The sequence below is a fragment of the Uloborus diversus genome, chromosome 3, assembly GCF_026930045.1.
Source record: "Uloborus diversus isolate 005 chromosome 3, Udiv.v.3.1, whole genome shotgun sequence".
Lineage (NCBI taxonomy): Eukaryota > Metazoa > Arthropoda > Arachnida > Araneae > Uloboridae > Uloborus > Uloborus diversus.
The window spans coordinates 144,698,429-144,721,271 of NC_072733.1; the positions used below are offsets into that span (position 1 = coordinate 144,698,429).

General features: G+C 33.2%; 1 protein-coding gene across 1 annotated transcript; it reads right to left on the reverse strand.

Annotated features, from left to right (window-relative positions):
• Positions 1-8,831: 8,831 nt before the first annotated feature.
• LOC129218980 (solute carrier family 23 member 2-like) lies at positions 8,832-15,015 on the reverse strand. Its single transcript, XM_054853299.1, has 4 exons — positions 14,899-15,015; positions 11,725-11,998; positions 10,422-10,517; positions 8,832-9,106 (listed from the first exon to the last, which is right to left on the reverse strand). The coding sequence occupies exons 1-4, from the start codon at positions 14,995-14,997 to the stop codon at positions 8,832-8,834; spliced, it is 744 nt and encodes a 247-aa protein (XP_054709274.1). The 5' UTR covers positions 14,998-15,015.
• Between the last annotated feature and the right edge of the window lie 7,828 nt (positions 15,016-22,843).

A 22,843-nucleotide genomic window follows, 5' to 3' on the forward strand; every position in this document is an offset into this window, starting at 1 on the left:
CACCTTGAAGAACGATACATTTGAGCATGTCCAGGGACCACGGGAGTCATGTTTAAGGGGAACATATGGTCACCTTAGTCATACCTGTTGCTTTCCAACTTAGCCCTTTTTTGCATTAATATTTCTTTTCTTTTTTTTCATTATCTTTATCTGAGTTAAGTGATTTAATTATCCACTCCTTTTTAAGATACATTTTATGTGCTAATACTGCACTAAATATGCTGTACACTTTTATGCTTTTCACAGAACCTTTCTCTAAGTGGCCCTCAACAGGATCCCGACTTTGTGGTCTGCTGTCTCAAAAAGATAGCATCCTGTGCAGGAGATGTGCTGAAAGTTACTTATTTATTTTATATTGTTTTATTCATTTGTTTATTTATTGTATATTCATTTTTTTGTTGAATCATTATTACTATTGTCATGGCTTAATGAAGATAAAATTACTATTAAACCAAGAATGATCAGTGTGGTACCACCATTTCTATTCTGTTCCGACTTCCAATATTTACACATCAAAGCAGATAATGAAAAAAGACTGAAGTTCTTTTCTTTCTTTTTGACATTAAACATCACCTATCTGCCCACTAATCTAAGAAATGAATAGAATCTAGTTTTTTTTTTTTTTTTTTGAGATCAGTTTTCTTAAGCATTCAATAAAAAATACATACTGATATATTTTACTTAAAATACTCACAAGGAGTAATAAAAATATTTATCACTGTCATTTTGTTTTTAAAATTTGTTTTAAAAAAATAAAATGCAAATAAAATGTCATTTCTGTACCTTGTCCACAACATGCATTCTATCGATTTTCCAGCAAGTTGTATTATACGTAAAATAGCATAAGTCCAATTAAATTTGTTAAATCGATGCTCCTAAAATCATTCCACATTTTGTATATGTGTCCCTAGATACTGCCATTAGTACAAAAGAAAAGATAAAAAGATCTTAATATACATATTACGGTGGTAGTTAGCCACTTGAATTCCCCCATCCCTCTTTTTTTAATCTTAAGTAAGCCATGCATGATTTTGTTTTGAATGTAAATCAAAATGTAAATTTTGAATGTGGACTATAGTTAAATTTTGATAAAAATAAACATTTAGCGGTTAATTAGTTCTATTGAGATCCCTGGTAATTCCTATTGTTAATTAAATTTTAAATGTCCTATTTAAATGTTGTTTAATTAGTTCAGAATAATTTGTCTTATAAAAATAGTTTTAATTTTGAGAATATGTAGAATAAAACAAATGTTAAAAAAATGTTTTTTAAAAGTAAACTTTTTTTTTGGTCCCTCTTAGCAATTTAAATGCAGTTATAATATATTAAAAACTATTCTCACTTTATCCTTCGTAAAATTTGAATACTATCAAGCATTTGCATGATTGTTTTTTTAACTGAGTAGTACTTTCATATTACATTAATACAATAAACTGTTTTCTAATTAGTTTTTATTTTCAAATATTTTCAGTATACACTTACATATTTTTTGTTTTAACTTCTAATAAATAGAAATTTGGATACCAACTGCAAAAAAGCATTTTTTATGTAGTCTGATCCAAAGTTTCAGTTTACTACTTATTTCAGTTTCTTAACTCAAGATATGCTACATAAATGAGGGAAAGTCAATGGGGGAAAATACCAGTGTAAAAAAAAATGTAGTATTTGTGAGGCTAAAAGCATAAAATGAAGGAAACATTCTTAAAAGCGAGATTATGCAGCAACATAATAAATGTGCCATCGTGCCCAATTTCTTTCTTCTTCTGTACAACAGACAATTAAATGAAATAAGCAAAATATGTTCTGAAATGTTAGGGAATGATTTTATTTATAAAAAATATTACATAAAAAAGTCTTGAAACAAAGCAAAATTATGTTAAAAATAAAGTTATTGTAATTTCTGACCCATCCTTGCTGCTCCTTGAAACAAAAGTCGCAATTTAAATCAGCAACTTTTCATTTTAAATTAAAAATATTATGTGTTTATTTACAAAGTTTGATCCCCTTAAATGTGTTCACTTAGGTACTATTAAAATGTACAAAAAAGTTTTGCTAACGTACAACACCAAAAATTCTTTTTAATAATCAAAATTCAAAATATTTCTTCACAATTGTTGCCATATATTTTTTAAAACATATTATTGAAATTTAAATCAACATTACTTAAAATAACGTCTTTTGTCTAACTTTTCAATTTTAATTACTTGAAAAAAAAATAATTATCTTTTCCTGAGTTTGGGAAGCATTCAAGTTAGGACAGTAGTTAATTTTTGCATGAAATTTGAATTTAAAACCATTGCTAAATTTGGACAGTAAACCCTCATTAATCCATACCCAATTAAACCTGTCTTTGCTTAATCTGAACAATCATTTATGTGTACATGCTGTATAAATGAAATGATATTTAGAGCAATGATGTATTTTTGTTGGCTGTATTTTGTATTTTTATCTCTTAGGCAGTATTATATTTCATTGCCTTGAATTCAAAATTTTACTGTGCACAGTAGTTTGTTTATGCACCTTGACTGAATTTGTAGGTTAATTTGTTTAATCCATGCTTTCATTAATTCAGACAACCTGGAGCCCGTATTAGCTGCTACATTTAGATTTTTTCGACCATTGCATGGTTTTCATACAAGAATTAAAACCCAAAGTTTAATTATGAGATGACTGTTTCAACTTACTATAGGCAAAGGTTAATGTACTTGTAAAATCATCCATGTAAGTATTTTTTACATTTATGGAATTTTATATTGGTAGTATCTCCTTTTGGTAATGAGAAATAACATAAACATGTTTAAAATTGGATGTTTTAAAACTTTTTATGTACATTTGTGAATAAAGATATTATTTAACTTATATTTTGTGTTCATTTACTGATTTTTCCATAATTTTCAAGTATGTTCGCTTAATTTTAAAAAGCAATGCTGTAGTTGAAAAAAATATTTTGGGCAATCCAAAAAAGAAAAGATGGTGTGAAACCAGTTAACACATTATTTGCAATATTTTTACAACAAAAGAACATTTTTTGGAGACTGCATGTCCCCTACTCCCAACCACTGCTCTGTTTATATGACATATCCAAAACGCTCAAACAACACTTTTTCTGACTTTAATTGACTATTATTAACGTGTCGCTTTAAAAAAACTTTGATGATTAAAAATACAGTGGACGCTGGTTAATTGAGTCCGAAGTAAATTCAATGGAATGCGTTATTGAATCAAATTTTCAAAACCAGAACAAAATCTTTATTGAATCATCCACTTTACAGAATCAAAACTGTGTAGAACAAAGGGAATTCATGTAAGAGGTGGCCACTGGATAAACCATAAAAATAATGTGCATTAGGTTTGTTTGCCACTTAAAACTTGCACATGCTACAAAAATTGAATTTTTTGTATTTTTTTAAAAAAATGTTTTATTTACATTAAATAGAAAAATTCGAGTTCAATGTTCTTGTCTCCATTACAACTTAATTTTTCTCGATGTTATGTTGGGGTGCCACCTGGGGAGGGGGGGGGGTTGTGGCGCACATTGCAGCATTGAAATTTAATGGGAGGGGTTGCTTTGAGAGATGTTTTTCTCTTTGGGGTGGGGGGGGGGGAGAGTTTGTGGCATTTAGAGAGGTGCCTTTGCTTTTGAGGGGTATAATCATTCCTGTGCTATGTATAGATTATAAAATGGAGGGAGGGTTCTGTTGAGCAATCACGATTGCTTACTGTTTTCACTTGACAGCAATTGATTTGTCTTTTGATTTTATTTTTCTACACTTATAATGCAGCGTTCTGTGCCTTGGAATCAAATTACAGTGGATGCCGCTTTATGTGATCACCTTTAATATTTGTGTAACACAGTTGTTTAATTTTATCAGCTGAGCCTTGTTTGGTTGTGCATATGTACATTCAACTTTCTCTTTTATTATAATCAGCCGGTTATTGATATCAAATCACTTTCGCCTAAATGTTATCACATTAGGTGGTGTGTACTGAATTTATAAACCACCACCTTGAGTTGACACAATCTTTTTTAAGCAAAATCGCTATACAGTACATAACATCTAACATCCAGCCCATGGCATTCATTTGAATTTTGAGGTCTTGAATTCAAAGAATGGTTGCAATAAAAGCCGTTAGTAGAAACAGGAAACCCAACGTGTCAAGTCCTATCGCAGTTTGTGATTGTAAAAAACATGATTTAAATTAAAGATCTCGAAATTCATTTTTTTTATGTACAGTAACAATACATAATTTAAATGCTAATCAAATTCAAACAAAAACTTATTATCTGTTGTATTTTTTAAACATACTTTATATTAAAACAATACCAGCATATATTTTTTTTTCTAAAAGAACACCTATTAATTACAAAGTCAGCTTGATTACTTCCTATCAATCTTTGAACTATATTTTTTACTCAACTTGTATAAAATTGTAATTTGTTTTTTCTTTTGCAGAAATACTCTTACCTATCAATTTTATTAATTTTGATTATCAATTAGTTTATGCAATTCGGAGTTTTAATTCAATGAAAAAGTTTGCCCTGCCTGTCTAAGGGGGAGGGGGTGATGTACTTTTTTCACTCCCTCCCCCTTATACATTAATTTCTGAATCAATCATACGTTATTTGAAAAATGAAATGTTTACCTGTGGGCAAAAATAATTGAAGAAAAATTCAATGCATAAACGCAAAAAAAAAAAAAAAAAATTATTGCTTATGCGTTTAATTACTTCAAATTCATTTTTCTACACACAGAAACGAAATAAAAATTCAGGCACATTTGAAACAATATATAATATTTATTTCATGAGCTTAATTCTTCCCCATTTAAAAGAGGTTCCTTGTAACCCCCGAAACACGTGTGTAGTGTCCTGCAGATTTAGACATTAACGTTGTATTATTTACGTTTTGTTTTACTTTTCATCACAAAGGCAAAAGCACAAATTTAGCTTTTACTTTTAAATTTGCTCATATTTTTCCTCCAAAAAAATAATAATAACAACAAAAATAAATAAATAAAAAATCTTTGAAATAGTTAAATAAAATTTTAAAATTATAAGAGTTGAAAAAATATCTTTATGCCTAAAAAGTAAAAAAAAAAAAATAAGTTCTTGTTTTACATTATTATTATTGCTGGATTCAATAGTAATAAAATTAATAATGAAATCGAAAATCGGCGTAGGTGATTAAATGAAAGAATATGCAATAGAATCAGAATTTTTTTTTTTTCTGCTCATTTAGATTTTAATAACATTTTTTATTTTATTTTCGATTTCTTAGAAATACTTGAAAACAACATAATAGTACGTTAAACTACGCACTGCTTCTAATATCAAAGTTGGGCCAAAATACAGTTCGATCACGCTCTAAACCTTCGCATTAAATAAAACCATTTCATTGTTTTACCATATGCTATCCACCCGCGCTCAACTGATCAATATTTTGGTTCAACCTCGCACTAGTCTTTTGCGCGAGCGAGACTCATTCTAGGTTTCAGCTTTCACCATTCCTGCGGGAAGAAAACGGCGCCGCTTTATGGTTCATTCTTTCCCCAAACAGAAGAGCCAGCAAATGTTCTCCTGATTTTGGTTCGATGTTTCACCGATATTTTTTACAGTGCAAGCAGAACACAGCAGCAAATTCTGTTGAGCATAATTTAAACTTTGTTGACTGCTAAGCCACCGGATAAAATTCTTCAAATGAACTCATGAATACCGATAATTGGAACTTCGTTGAATCAGTAAGGAAAAAGAATTGCCGCCCTCCCCCCTTTTTCTTCCTTTTTTTTTTCTTCCTTAGTTTGCTTTGAAAAATATTCCAAAATGTACGGCTTTCTTTGAACCATCCTCCTATAGAAATATAACAAGAAGTTCCGTCCAGAACTAAATGGGCATACTTTCCCGTATACCAATATCGACTTTCTATTATCTGATCAATATTCTCAAAATTAGATAAAGTCGCAAATTATGTCAAACATAACTTTTTAACATTTTAAGCTGATTTCTAAAAATAAAAACATGCCTTCCTCATCTGAAGAAATAGATGCGTAAAAAATAAATATAAGAGAAAATAAAGTAGTAGCACCTTTTAAACAAAGCAGCTAATATATTTTTTTATCATTAAAAAAATTTGCAATCGCTTTCGAAAAGCAGGAAAAAAAAAATAAGCTCATTAAAATAAATACATTAATATAAAAAAAATCGTTCGTTTTGCCCCTGTTGCCAAAAAAAAATTTAAAAGATAAATAAATGCACTTTTAAAAACAAATAAAAAACAATAAAATGTCAACATAATTTTCATCATCAAAAAAAAAAAAAAAAAGAAATGAAAAAGAAAGAAAGAAAAAAAAAATCGTCTGCGCATAGCTTGATATGGAAACATAAAGAACCAAATTTCTACGCCAAAAACTGAATACGTCAATTAAAATTTTGGAGTGAAAATAAAAACAAATCATATCAACAGTAATTATTTCACAGTGAAAACCATGACTTCGGAGTCGGAGAAAGAGTCAATCTCATTTTGGGTTAAAAGAGTCAGAGTCAGTAGTCGAAGGTTTTTAATTCAAAGACTCGAAGTCTTGATCGGTCAGTTTCTGGGTTTTCCTCCAGAGTCCACAACTCTGCCAATATTTGAGGAATCGGAGACGGACTTATTTTGAGATAAAAAAGTAGGAGTCAGAGTCATTCATTTTCCATTCGTGTCTAAATTTTTGCCCAAGCTTCGAAGTCAGAGCCGCAGTCGGGGAGTCAGAGTCGACTACCCTAAAATTCTAGGAGTTGAAGTCGGGAGTTGATCATCAAGAGCTTTTCACAACAAAATGTGTTTGAAGTAAATCCTCCTTTAAGTGCAGGATCTATGTTGACTTTTAGTTTTCCCGTAGGCGCTAATGTTAAAGGGATTGGAACTGTTCAAAATTGAACGGAAAATTGTTCAAATCAACAAGATATTTTCTATACATGTTCTTCTTCAAAAACTTTTTCATACAAAGTTAGTTTGAAGCAAATTCGTCTCTATAAGTTCGATATTTATATATGCCTTGAATTTCCGCGTAGGCGCTAATGTTAAGTTTTTTTCAATTGTTCAAAATTAAACAAAACACTGTTCTAATCAAAAAAGAAAATATGGGAATGAGGTGTCCTCGCCAAGATCTTACGAAAAAATAAATAAATAAATAAAGTAAAAATAAAATTTAAAAAAATCTTCGAATTGAACAAAGTTATTAGGGGGGAAGATTTTTTCAATACGTGATCTCAATACCCGACTTTCCAATTTTTAAGTTTTCGACACTTATTCAATTATTTTGTTTATTTGTGACTTTTTTTTGTTTTTTGCGATATTTTAAAGAAGCATTAAACCTTCTTTCATGCCTTTTTCATCTTTCTCTGACTTTTACTGTAAAAGTAGACTAGAAAGCGGGAGTGGCAGTAGTGGAAGTTCAAATAGGCGGCCGGTGCTCCAAAAATGCGTTTTTTTTTTTTTTTTTTTTGTAGAATTGGGTTGTATATATATCAAAGCAAAGGCTTTCAACTTTTTTGATTCTATGAAATCCAAAAAATGTGGAATAAGGCCTCAAAAACCGGGACGGATGGCCACAGCAGACTCTCCTCTTAGAATTCAAAGTTCCATTTTTATAAAATAAGATGAGGAAAGTTCATTTATTTGGAATTTTTAGTGTTTACTTTGGTAAAAAAAAATCACTCTTTGGTAAAAAATTCACTCTTTAAAAAATCATTTTTCAATCGATCATTAATATTTAACTCTGAAAAGGGAGGGGGCAAGTCGGCAAGGCCCCTTTACTTTCGAAAGTGAGGGGGCAGTGACCCTCCCTGCCGCCTCCCTCCTCGTACGAGCCGCCTATGGTTCAAGGTGTACAAAATGCACTTTCTCACGATTTGTGATTTCAAGAAAAAAGTTCCAAATTATTGGCAATGATGTTCACTGGATTCAATTTTGAACATGAATAACGAGATATAACTTCCCTGTTCTTTTTTTGGCCTGTCCAAGATTTGCGCCAGCGGGCTGAAGGTAAACGTGCACAAAAATTGAAACAACCTGCTATACAGAGGTGAATCCACGAGTTTGGTAACTGAAGGGGACATAGGAGGTTATAAAACTTTTGTACAGTCGTGACGTCTACAGTGAAGTGAAAGATGGACCAATTTACAATCACAAATTCATTTATATATATATATATATAAAAGCGTGTGTATATGTGACATAAATGTAAACATATACAAACGTGAATTTATATGTGATAAAATGCACACAGGAAAAGGAAAAAACTGTTTGAAATTTTTGAACTCGTCAAGGAAAAAAAATACTTTTTATAATTTAATAAAATTATAATCATGTAACTAGTCAAAAAATTAAAATTGAACCCTTTGCACAAAACGTGTAAAATAGTTAAAATAGAATAGTGAGAATAGGCGCAAATTGGAGCAATAGGATTGAATAGGCTGATCGGTTATCGTTTCCTTCATCACTACCATGCCTAATGACGTTGTTCTATTTTAACTACTACTTTAACATACTAGCTATGAAGTGTTTCGACCTCTTTAAAGCTACAGGTAGATTGACTACGAAAGATGGAAAACTTTTACACCTGTCCAGTCCGAATGCAATGCTACAACGTAAAAAATAATTAAATAGAAATTATAAAAACAAAAAAAGACTAAAAACTAACTAACAAAAGTTGAGACTTTAACAGTGGATTAAAGTTCTAGATTTGCAACGAAAATGGGGTTGAAGGCTGGATCTCCATAGGCGTCCTCTTGGATTCACCACTGGAAATATACGAAAAAACTCAGACGATATCTGATGCCAATATCCGGCTTTAAACTGGACATTTTCTACTCTTTGCATCTCTAAGCTCAATCTCGTTATTCACATTTGAAGTTTTCTCACTTTTAGTCGCACAGCATGCACTTGCGAAATTTATACTTTCATTTCCATATGTTGGACTGACAGGTAAATATTTAAAGCAGGAGACTTCTTTGATGTATTGCATTACGAAAGGTAAGTCATAAACTTCAGAAGCTTCTTCAAACTCGTCGGTTTTCTTCATTTTTTTTTCTCTCCATGCAAGAACTCCTCTATCTTGTTCTGTAGCTAGACAAAGGAATAAAAGACGATTGCATTTAAGTAATAAAAGCACAGTAAGTGTATTTTGGTAGATAAAAATTTTGAAAAGGAAAATGCATTCTTCGAGCACTTAGAGAGGAAAATTGAATCTTAAAATTTTACTTTTTAGGAAATCGTCTATATATTTTCTGTTTCTTCTTCCACTTCTAAGCTTATTATTTTGGATGATTATCAAAACATGTATAAATCATGTGAAAGAAATAAATAAAGCATCAAAAGGCCAAGTCACCAGCATTTGGTATGCTAATCAAATATTTTTAGCTACTAATGAGAAGATATACTCATCGCTTTTTTGAGGTTATTTGCCTGCAGCTCGGTTACGGCTATTAACGAATCCAAAATAAGGGCGAAACTCTAATCATTGCTCTCTGTATGCTTTAATTGGGGTTTTTCCGGTATTGTTTTAAATGAAAAAGAATGCTTAGAAAAATACACAATGCTAATAAAAGTAAAAAAAAAAACATTTTTTAATGAATTAATTATAAACATTTGCTTTGGAGAAAAAATATTGATTTTCAGAGTTCAGAGTAAATGCATTACTAAAACAGAGTTAAAATCTATTAAATCTCATCCTCAGATGACGATAGAAACAATTTTTGCAAGTCCTTAAAAAATATGGTACAATACGTATAAAGAATGGCACTTACCTGCTCATGTGTATGTGAATATTAAATGCTATTAAGTAAAGTGAGTATTAAGTAACTGTAGAAAATGGCAAATTAAAATGTAGCGTTTTTATTGGCATCTGAAACCTGATATTGTTTGACATTAGGAAGCCCACAATTAATTTGGCACCTCCTTTTTGGTGTTAAATTAAGTGACTTCACCAAATAGTAGCCAATTTACGGCATTACTTGCATTCTATTGCTTCCGTTTGCTTTAAAGAGTTATCTTCATCGCACCAAAGGAAGTACAACTTCAAACAATATACTTGAAAACTAATTATTTGTTCTTTGTTAACAGAAGATCCTTATATGATCACGTACATGACACTTTTTAATCGACAGCTAAATGCTCATAAAATGTGAAGTCGGAAAAAGAATTGAAAATAAAAGTATTTCCAAAACACTCGTAAACACTGCTTTATCTGATGCAGAACATATTTAGAAAAAATACTTGAGAAGCATATTTACTAGCTGTCTAACACATCAAAAAGAATTTACGCCTATCATGCTGAAACTAAAAATATGTTCTTCAAATAGGTGACCTCAAAATATTACTTTTTTTTTTCTTTTTACAAAAAAGCTGTAGAATATCAAATACTTATGGAAAACCGTTTTACCTGGTATTGTATTATCCAGCAAACATCCTAGAAATCCTCCTACGAACATATTTGTTCTCAACAGAATTCCAAGAATTTGATCAGCAACTTCGCTTCCTGAAACACATCCATACTTTAAACATTAACATTTTTATACATAAATATAAATTACTACTGGTCAAACAAAGTTTCTGAAACGGTAGCTTTGCGACTCCGGGCGACGCAGTTAGAATAAAATCAAACAATAGGAAAGAACTAGGTTGGACGAAAGTTACCGAAAAATTTTTGCCTCTTGTAGGTGATTTATAGAGCCTTAACAAACCACTTTGGTTTTAGTTTATTAGGGTATTTCTCAATTCTCGGACTACCGTTTATTACGTAAAATAGGGGAACGACTTCAATTTGGCTAAGGAAATGATTTTCAGCCTGTTTTAATCAAAACTTCAAGGGGACTTGGACAATATTATTTTCCTATTTTGTTAAATATGCCTAAACATAATTCAACAGTTATTCTGAGGCAGCTATTAGAATCTTGCGTTTCTGTAAAATTGAAGAGATTTCATCTTTCGGCCATATTTCTAGCTCCAACCTCCTTATTTATGAATGAAAAGCGAAAGTGATGAAACACAGGAGGTGTGCCTATAAAACACCTAATTATTTGCAAAATTGTTTAAAAACTTTGACTCAATTGCTTTTAGTTGGCTCCTCGTCGTGATCTTTACACCCCTCTATGTGAACTAGCCACAGCTTAAGATAATAATTAAAGCATTTTTTTAAACATGCACATGCGCGTAGTATTCATAGTATTTTCTTTCATCTTCTATCTGACATCTGGATCTTTGTGAGAGATGAAATGATCATAGGGGAAAAAAATACATAGAGCGAGCAATGGTGATCTTGAACGTTCTAATCAAGAAAGGTGATTTAGCAAAACAAATCTCACACCTCAGATTACTGCTTCTTCATGTATTTGACGTGAACTGTCGTAGCAGTTTATTAACAAAAGACTTAATGGAATTTATAAAGCTTATCTATGAAGTTTTTCTTTTCACATTTCTTAAATTGCTCAAGATATCAATTCTAATCGGAATCTTTTGTGGTTGCTCGTAGAAGATCCACGTGTTTTTGGTTTATCTATAAACCAAAATTTATCTACTCAAAAACTTTTCCTCTCAGTCGAGAGGAATTTGGTTCAAATTTAATGCAGAACCATTACAAGGATTTTATAAAGACACCAATGAACCATCAGAGAAAATATTAGGCATAGTGGTGAAAAATGTAAAAGATAAAAATAAACTTTCAAAACACTTAATGTATTCATTACCAGTTTGCAACGCATCTGGATTATTCTGAAGATAGCTCGGAATGCAAAGTCCCATGAATAATGAAAAGCCTATGATGAAAATGTTTCTTGAAGAGTTCAGATTAACGTACTGCAGGTTTGATATACCTACACCTGTGATAATGGCAAACATGACACAGAAGATTCCACCCATGATAGGATCAGGTATAATGACAAAAAGCATTCCAATTTTTCCAATCATTCCAAAGAATGTAATAAGTATTCCAGCAAAAATGATAACTCTTCGACTTGCCACCTGAAAAGAAAAAGAAAGAAGGAAAGAAAATATGTCATAGAATAAAATACGCAATACGTGATACCGCCCTGATATAAAAGCAGCATTAGTAAAGAATAGAGGAGACCGGGGAATGTTGGCGACCTTTTTAAACTTTATTTTTTTAAAGGTTGTAAATGAAGTAAAAAAACTTTCTCTAATTGCTTAGATTATCTGTATGGTATCAGCAAAAGGTTTTTTTTTTGACAATACTATGCTTTATGTATTTTTTACATAATTTTTTGTGAACCTTTGCAGAGTTCGCATACTTGCCTCGTCACGGGGTAAGCTTGCGAATTGGAAAAAATCAAAATAGACACAGAAAATTTGACACCAAGTCTAGAGGATGTTTTAAATAAGCAAGTAAAATTTACCACCTAGTTTTTAAAAAGCGAAATTAGTATTATTACTGAAATAGAAACTATTTTTGCTCCATAGAAAAAGTTTAACTCCGATTTTAGAAGAAAATATTGAAAAATACAACACTACGTGAATCGTTTTCCTGTTTTTCATACGCATATTCTCATAAAAAAATGCGCGTTCACTCACTTCTTGCTCCCCCCCCCCCCCGCCCACCCACGTTGTCACAAACTTAAATCATTAGAGAACTTAGACCTCAATGGTCTAAGGTCACAAAAACTCACAATATCACGAACTCCCTCAAAGCGTGACATAATATGTAAACAACCTCTTAGGATCTTTAAGCATTGGATTTGTACTGTGAAAAGTGAAAGCTGCTAAATTCGAGGACTATTTCTTTCATAAAGGAATGAAATAATCAGTCTTCTGTCTTTTCATCTTCAGAGTTATTTGGTTCTTGCTTCCCCATTGTTTTCAATAACGTAGATGTAAATTGTTTATGCAGTTTTTGGCGTTTCCATACACTAGTTTTTAATTTTGCCTTTTCTTCTTCAATTCGTTTCTTGCGTCCTCTTACTTTTTTGTTCTGCTCGAATTTTCTGTTTTGCAGGTGCGCTTGTTAGAATGGCATATTTCAAAAATTTACGAGTGGAGCGCTTGACTTATGAGGTCCTGCTTCAGTCTTATCGGTCTTATTTCTGTAACACTTACCGCTGATACATTGCTGATGTCTACTGTCATAGAATCATGCCTCTTGTCATTTCGCACAGTTCCCCCTGAAGTACAAAAACCTGAAATTAAAAATTATGCCGGGGCAAGTAGCGACACTGCCACAACACGCCTCCTTGATTTCGTCACAACTACCCCCGCCTTACGCCATTTTGAACTTTATTCATAAGTTTCTGAAATAGTGTCATGATTAACAAATGAAACACATAGAATAAAAGCTGAAAATATAATTATTTAAACAATGTTATGGAAGTTTACACACCTCAGTGTCCCTAGTGACGATGACAATTCCAACGTAGATCACAAAATTTACTTTTGCTATAGAAAACACGATAAATATTTTAATCTTGAAAACAGCAAAAAAATATACTTCCTAACGTGCTTATTAGCACACTGAGATAATCAAACTGCTCACTGATGCCGCAACCTATTGGTTCAGTCAGGAAGCTCCACGGCACAACTTGCCTCTGGCACAAGTAACCCCAATCTCCCCTACTCTGTGTTCAGCGCTGCCTAGTTGGTAATATTTCGACTATGTAGCATATGTAGTCTCTTCCAATCAGGAAAAAAGTTATTTCTGAAGATCAAAGCTAATGATAATGCTAGCAATTTTAAAAAAATGGATACCCTTATTGTAGTATTTTGTGAGTCAAAAATTAATTTTGTTTTTATAAAATGATAATTTTGTTGTTATAAAATGATAATTTTCTTGTTATTAAAATTTTAAATATTAATTTGGACCTACTAAACTTCAGTGCAGTACATATTTGCTTACTTGATTTAAAATTATATTTAATTTAAATATTTTGTGCAATTAGTCATGTGCATGCATGGCAAAGTGAGATACTTCATTTCGTTTACTTATTCAATAATTTACTAAATCACTAACGTATTTATTTAGTCACTTATTCTTTTACACTCCCTCATTAAATAATTCACTTATTTATTCATCGTCACTTATTTTCTTATTCATTCACTATTTTATTCGTTGATTTATTTTTTCTCATGTTTTAACTAATTTATTTATCTATTCATTTATTCATTCATTCTTTTATCTTCTCATTAATTTGATCAAAAATATTTTCTAATAAACAAATAAAAAATATTTCATTAGCAGAATATTTTATTTTCAACTTTGCTCCATAAGAAAAAAAGTGAAAAAGTTTCCTCTTTTTTTTTTTTTTGAGTTACAAATTCATTTCCAAAAAAATAAAAAACACTGTTTCAACACAAGTTGTATTATAAAATACGTTGTTCTTGTTTTGCTGTAAGTTACCGCCCTAACTAGGGCTAAGGCAGAAATACATAAAATACACCGTCAGCTCAATCAGCTGGCGGTAACTTACTGCAAAACACCTAGCTTTGTCTTCAATCTTTGATTTGAACAGCACCATTGCTGAGGTCACTCTTCTGGTGTGCTAATTCTACATTATTTACCAGTTTGTTTGAATCTCTTGGCTCCTTTAAGAGGTTTTCTGCCTCCAGGTCGGTTACTTCCTATTCCGGGCTGATGAGTGCTAAAAAGCACGAAACTGCAGTCCTCGAATGACTGAACTAGCGGTGTATTTTATGTACATTGTTCTTGTACTGTTTCATTGTTCACGTACTATAATTTTGAAGTCAAATTTCTAATGTTTTCATTTTGAAACAGGCAAGTTATCTTGACTATCCCCATATAACTTTACAGAAAATGTCATTAGATACCACCAGCAAAGATACACGTTAAAAGGGAGAACATCAATGCTCAACCGACTCAAGTAAAAAGAATCAAGAGTAAATGAAAATAATTGTACCTTTGTTATAGCAATTGCTCCTAGATTTTGACTGAAGGAAGTGTTGCCGCATCCATTTCCGAAAAGAACAGCAAAAATACAGCCTACTCCTTCAATCATTACACCTCTATTCACTGCGTGTGTAGGAGGTGGTGGAGCAGCGGATACTCTTGCGCAAGCATAATAGTCTCCGACTGATTCGATAACTGAAGACACAAACCCAGCAATCACTCCTAAAGCTGGGCCTATACTGAAAGTAGGCATTCCATATTGACCTGAAAGTCATGGACTCATCATCAAAAAGATATATCGTATCAAAGTCATTACATCATGCTAACTATTTATATATCATGTTGGATTTCAAATTAGATTCAAGTATAAATTATCGAATTAATAAAGAAAATAATTTAAAACAGATTCGTAGACATAAATCAAAACTTGTTTATACTCATCTAGACTTGAGAGAGTTTAGTTTTTTGAGGCTTTAGAATTTTAAAGCTACGTCAAACGATGACTTTTTCTTTTTTTTTTTTGTCATACATCACGCCACACTTGAAACAGTTTTTATGATACATAATAAAAAATACATATTTTAAATCTATTTCAAATATTTTAATTTTTATTCTCAGCAATGGTCCATAATACACTGTTTGACAATTGCTAACTAACAATTACATTTTTTGGAATAGTTAAGAATAGATAATGATTAAAGAAACAGAACGAAATGCATAGTTAGTAGCGAGGATGTGCCTTTATTATTAGTACAAAATAATACAGATATTACTGCATCAATGAAGTAAAAACTTAAAAATAAAAAAATAATCCTACTTAGATGATTTTCATACAACCACAAAAAAATGATCTAGGTCAGAATGATGGAGACATGAGTACCTTAATATGATGTAGGATTACCAGGGACACTGATGCACAATTTTCATCTGTTTTCCATAATCTCCACTAATTATTGAGGAGTGCTTGAGAGATGTTTTCCCACTCTTCTCTCAATGCGGATTTGAGTTCTTGTACGGTTCTGGGAGGGACGGCTCTTCGCGTAACACGTCTGCCAAGAGCCTCCCAGGCAAGTTCAATTGGATTTTAGAGTCGGGAAAGTAAGCAGACCACTGCATGCGGAGAAAGTTTTCACATTGCAGCGTGTCTGACACTTCAATGTTCCAGTGTGGCCGTGTATCGTCGTCCATAGAGAGAAAGTCTGGACCTACAGCCCCCCTAAAAAGACGAACATGGTCCAGCATAACATCTCTGCAATACATTTGCGACGTATCGCTTTCTTATTCAAAAATGTGAAGCGGTTGTTCTGCCATTGTGCATGATGCCTGCCCACACCATGACGCCTGGGCCGTACAGATCACGTTCGCAAACAAATTTTTATGCATAACGTGTTCCACGCTCTCTCCACAGTAGTTGGTGACCAGAATCACTTGTCACACTGAAACGAGATTCGTCAGAGAACATCACTTTAGACCAATTTTGATGATCCCACCAACATCTTCCTTAAACCAGCGTAATCTCTCTCGACGATGGCGTGGTTGAACTTGGATGCTGCGTACGGGCTTCCGTGCATACAAACCGACATTATTTATTAGCCGTGAGATGGTTCTTGCAGAAACATATGCGTACCGGTAGCGGTTGTTAGATTTGCAGCTATCTGTCCAAGAGTGAAATTTCTGTTCCTTTTTGCCACGAGGGCTACATAGCGATCCTCTGAAGTTGTGGTGCTCCTACCACGACCCCCGGCATGCTTTTGCAAAACATTTCCGCCTTCAGCGGCCGTCTTTAATCGGGAGATGGCACTTTTAGATACACCCATTGCAGCCGCCACAGTGACGACACTTTGACTTGCTTCCAGTCGTCCAACCGCTCGTCCATGATCGTAGATACTCAAATGAAGTCTTGCTGACATTTTACTCTTATGTATTTCAAGAACCAAACAGAATTTCAGAGCAAAACCTTTTTTAACGTCCAGCACTATTTTTGTTGAAAACCAAACAGCGTGAATTTTCGAACGAATCTTGAGCGTGTATGCACTGTTTTTTATACAGATAACGAGTCTTGGTCTACCACGCCATCTGAACTTGAATTTATTTCCATTGGCCAAGTGGTTGAGGTACAAATTTGCATAAATCACTTGTTCCTTAGCAATTGTCAAGCAGTGTAGATAGACTATAACAATTAAAGTTTGGATAAAATGAACCATTATGTACTACATAAAAATACCATTTATAGAGAACAAATTTTATTATGATACTTCAAAAAAAGGGTGATTTTTTTTTACTGCTTATATCTTTTTATCGCATTTTAAGACGTTAAGTTTGCAAACACAATTCGACCTATTCATATTTTCGGAATTTTCCAGGCACTGCAGTAAAATATTTGCAAACTATGATACTTGCCGATTAGCTATGGAGACGGTAAAGATTTTCTCTCATTGTTTTCATCAGAATCCGCACAAGCAGACTCTCCAAGGACAGCTTACACAATAGCTTCGTAGAAAAAGGATTCAAACGTTGTTACATTCTTCTCAATATTCAAGTAATATTTTATTGCAGCCCACACCACATCAGCAAAAATTTCAAAATGATGACATTCGTCAGTCCCTTTAGCTTCGTTAACAATGCTGTTTATGAAACCACAGTTCTTAAAGCAGTTTTAATTACTCTTTCTGTCGTAGGCCGCTTCTATCGCAAAAGCACGATTATTTGAGTCATTTAGAAAATATAGGCCACTTTTTTTCAGATTTGACAAAGTTTTAAGTATCTCAAAGATTAGTCAGTAATAACATTTTAGGTCGTCAGCCACGGCAAAAAAAAAAAAAAAAAAAAAGCCCTATCCGCTACTTCTCACACAATCTTGCAACACTGTACACACTAAAGAGCACAGTTTTAAATAAGTTATCCCCCTCACACAAGCTGATAAGAAAAGCAATGTGTAAGAAGAAAAAAAAACTTTTTTTTCTTCTTATTTTGGCTGCATTTTTATGCATAAAATGAAAACTATACTTTTGTAAAAATTTCGATTTAAAAGGATTACATTCTAGATGTAGAGACAACTTTGTGCTGAAAATACTAAATTATTTTGCAACCAAAAGAAACTTCGAGATAAAGGAATATTCGAATTATAAGGCTTCGAGTAACGAGAGTCGACTGCATCTCAGTAATGGGGACACGAGGGCAAATAGTTTTTGAACCAGAAATGTCTCAATATGTTCTTTCGATAACAACGATGTTTTAATTATCTTCATTATTACCCCATTCGTGTGATGGTACCCTGGTTAAGTCGAAAATAGCTAAATGTATGATCATTTCACCCCACATGAACCTATAGTGTAGCTCTAGTAGGAAGATGCTTAAGCTGAGCTTATTTATGCTTTGGTTAAAAGATACGAAATTCTCAGCTTTTGCACAACGCAAATAATAACTACTGGTGACGTAAACCGGGTTTTCTTACCTCCATTTTAATAAATGGAATCGTTTATGAAAGAGAAAAGTACTTACCTCCGAACTTTAAAATTTATTCCATGAGACGCCCAGCTTTTTTCTTCACATGCAGGTTGTTCGGAAGCGGAAATCGCTGACTCAAATTCACTCAGCAGACACTTATATTATATATATATTTTTTAATTGCCTCTACATTCCGGTACGTGGAAAGGATGAGATAAATCCAACAGTATTGTATTCAAAAATGTGCAGCCGAAGTTAATATTTCCTATTTCATCTATTTCAACCAGACCAAGAAGCACTATTGTTTAACTGGTAGACTGCACTTCTTTCAAAATTTCGCGCCAAGTTCAAAGATCGACTACTGGTGGCGTAACGAAGCGGGGGGGGAGGGGAGTTGTCTGGCCTGTTATCACGTGGGTCTCGATTAAAACTGCACTGGGGGGGGGGGGCAAGTGGTTTTCCGTTAAATTTTTGTGATACAAAAATGGGAGTTAGTTTTTCTGAAAGGTATTGGCAAGCAGAAAACAAATTACAATGTTACGAACCTTAAACATAGTGAAGAGGAGGGAGGAGGGTTAAAACTGCGTTGGGGGCAAGTGGTTTTCCGTTAAATTTTTGTGACACAAAAACGGGAGTTAGTTTTTCAGAAAGGTATTGGCAAGCAGAAAACAAATTAGAATGTTACAAACCTTGAACATTGTGAAGGGGAGGGAGGGGGGTTAAAACTGCGCTGGGGGCAAGTGGTTTTCCGTTAAACTTTTGTGACACAAAAACGGGAGTTAGTTTTTCTGAAAAGTATTGGCAAGCAGAAAACAAATTAGAATGTTAGGAACCTTGAACATAGTGAAAGGGGGGGAGGGGAAAAGTGGTTGTCCGTGGAATTTTTGTGATAAAATTACGGCAGTTGGTTTTTCTGATAGGTATTGGCACGAGGAAAACGAATTAGGATGTGGCCAACCCCAAAAATGGTGCAGGGGGTGGGGAGGGGGGTTATAACTGCAAACATAAAATAGGTACATATGCAACATTTTTCGCTTTACAACAAGTTTTCAAAGCTTAAAATGCTTAATTTAACTAATAACAACATTATAATGCACAAACATCCGAATTAAATTGCAGACACGTGTTAAGGGCTTCTTTTTCAATGTAAAAAAATGTTAGTTTGTGAATGAAAATGCATTCGGCTACGGTTGATAACTTCCATTGATTCCACTTTCTTGTAACCAAACCCATCATTTAGGAATTAAGGTAAGGGTAGGGAGGGGGGGGGGAATCGGGGGCAATCCAAATTTTCAAGATATAATGCATTTGAAATAATTAAGGGGCTAGGAATTTCCTACTCCCTCTTATTTTTTTGACCGCTCGACGGCCTGCACAAATGCGTCTAGGGCAAATTTTATGTAAAAAGCGTTTATAAATTTTATTTTCATTTGTACATTATCCCACTTAAAATTTATTTTTTTCACAAAATTGCTAGTTGTTTCTGAAAATTGTATGAATTTCAAATTTACACAGAATATACAATCCCTTTTTTTTTTCCTTTGCGTTTTAGCGGGGGGGGGGGGTGACATCACAAATTACCGCCCCAGGTGTCACCCAGGGTACGCCACTGACGTAGGTAATTTTTTTTCCTTTGTTTTTTCTTTTTGTCTTCTTTTGCTATAAAATCCTCCTCCCCCCTTTTTTCCTAAATTCTTTATTTATTACCTACTGTCAATATTCAATTTCAATTGAATTCAATTTGTAAGAAAATTTATTTTTCTTTATTGAAATTTGATATCGATTAACTAATTACAAAACAATAGAAAGGCTGGTAATTTCTGGGGAGTTGTTTCTAAAATTTGATTTTCCATTTCGCCAACATCAAAATTAGCAATATTATATAAATACTGTATTCGATTATACTGTAAGCATTTGTAAATTGGCTGCTATATAATATGATGCATTTCAAAAAAAAAAAAGAGAATGCTTCAAAATGCTCCTTTTTTCTTTTCTTCTTCAATTTAGGATCTTTCCTTTGGGTTGAACTTTAAAGTTCTTTATCAGCTGAAGAGAAATAATGATTGAAAAATTTATTCCTTTTACGAATATTTTTCAATATACATTTACAGAAGCAGAGTATTTATTTATTTTAAACTGCTCTTGTAACCAAGATTGCTGTTTTGACTTTTTAATCTTGAAAATAAAGATGGAATTGTGTAATCATAGGTATAGTACAAGTTGCTTGTTTTGAAAAAAAAAAAAAAAATCTAGAAAAGTACTGTTTTGAGGATATCTTTAGTTTGGGTCTTGGAAAACAATACCTAGAAAAAATGGAATTTGAAAACCGGAATATTGAAGAAGTAATACTTTTTATTTAGCATATGCTGATTTAATTATAATTTTAAAGGAGAAGAGAAAAAAAATCTGGAACATGTCTTTGAAACTGAGATTGTTGTTATAATTGCAACTGGAGCGGGGGGAGGGTTGGTTTTCACATTACTAATCCTAATATGGAAGATTATATATTCTGTTAGGTCTGCTCCCATCCCCAAAAGCTCAATTAGCACAAGAAACCTTTTACATTTTGTAGGGGTGCCCCTCCCCATAAATATCCCGAAGACTCCCCCTCCAAAAGCAAGAGCCCCCCAAATAAAAAATACCCCTCAAGCCCCTTTAAAAATTTCAATGGCGCAGTCAGCGCCATTCCCTAACCCCCCCCCCCCCTTACATTTCAGTGTTTTTTTTTTATTCAATTTGAATTAGCAGATTTTTTCATCAAGACTTTTGGATGCCTCTAAACTTTTCACACTCTGCACTTCATTAGACACGGCAACAACATAATATTCAATCCACGATTACGAACTATTTATATTTTTTCGTCTGCATTTATGACGGTTAAGATTTTTTTTTAGTATCATTATTTTTTTAAAGTTATTATTATTATTTCGATTATAGTTTCTTGGGAAAAATATATTTCATATAAGACATTCTTACTAATATAGATGGTGTTATATAGTAAATCAACAAAATATACGGATAATTTTTATCAAATTTATGTATTGGCTTTTTAACCTCTTCTATTTTTGTTGTAGACACTGTAATATTGAAATATGCAAAAAATACGACTTACTTTTTGCCATTCGACTAAGCTTTTTGCACCGGAGCCCTCTACCATTTTTCCTTTGTGTACTATTTTTTAAAATTCTCGGAGAATTAATTTTTAAGAACATCTGGATTTGCTTCACGAAAATCAATAATTATTTCGGTGTGATTCTTTGTAACGTAAAACGTATTCTTTGAAGAATAGCCATTAGCGTGCCAGTCGTCAAAGTTCGCGCTTTTCCGTGCAAGGATTAAACAAAACAAAACTAGCTGCACTGAAAGGACATTGGTTGGAAGAAGTCACGTGTACCTCCTGGCCGATCAAACTAATCGAAAAAATCGGCGCCTCTTCGAGAGAGAGCTGCGAGCTGTTCAGAATTCAACGTTGCGAGATTTTTTCGACAACATCGATCACGTGACGGGAAATCTCGAAGTTGAAACGTAAATAGTTTGGAATGACCACCCTGCCCTTCTCCTGGGCGGTTACGTGTGTATAGTTGTGTGTGTGTGTGTGTGTGTGTAGGCGCGTATGCATGTGTATGCTTGTGTGTGCGTAGACCTGTGCATACACGTAGGCTTGTGTGTCTCTGTGTGTGTGTGTAGGTTCTTTTGCATGTGTAGGCTTGTGTGTGCATAGACTTGTGTATGCATATAGGCGTGTGTGTGTGTGTTTGAGAGCGTGTGTAGGACATGGACGCCATCGACCAGAAGAAGCGGATTTCGGGGAACATTGCTCAGGAGTGGAGGAGCCGCGCCTGCGGAGGACGGTGGGCGGGAGTGCAGCAGAGGGAAGCGGGAGTGGAAATAAAATCAGCGTAACGTTAAGGACAGTCAAATGAAAACAATAAGCAATCGTGATTGTTTAAAAAAATGCTCTCATTCTTCAAGCTATACAAGCTTAAGTTGAACTAACTCGAGTTTTCTAATCGAAACTAAAACACAAGTCTGCGTTATACAAGTGTGAGATAGAAAACTATTTCTTTATTTTAAATATAAAGGTAAATTTCTAAGACAGTTTTCTTGATTCACTTCAGTGCATCTAATTAAAACATTCATCAAGCATACAATCATGCGATGCTGTTTATGTTAAATAAACACATCAAAACATTTTACTTCGTTTACTCGGAGTAGCAATTTTTGCTAATTGTACCGTTTGTCACAAATGTTATCCTAAATTCACCACATCTTCAGCAAAAATTTTATGGAACAGTGAGCAGCAACATTTAATTGAGCTCGCGTGAACTTACTAATCTTTCTCACTACTTTAATGATAAAATAAACGTCTGTCGCCTAAATATTAGTTGTTTCATCAACAAAGATAGTTTTTCTGCTTTTTTAGTACTTTGATAACCCTTGACTGCCCTTGGTCTTCTCGAGCCTTTTCTTCGATCATCTCTAATCTGGACAACCGTTTTGCAGTTATT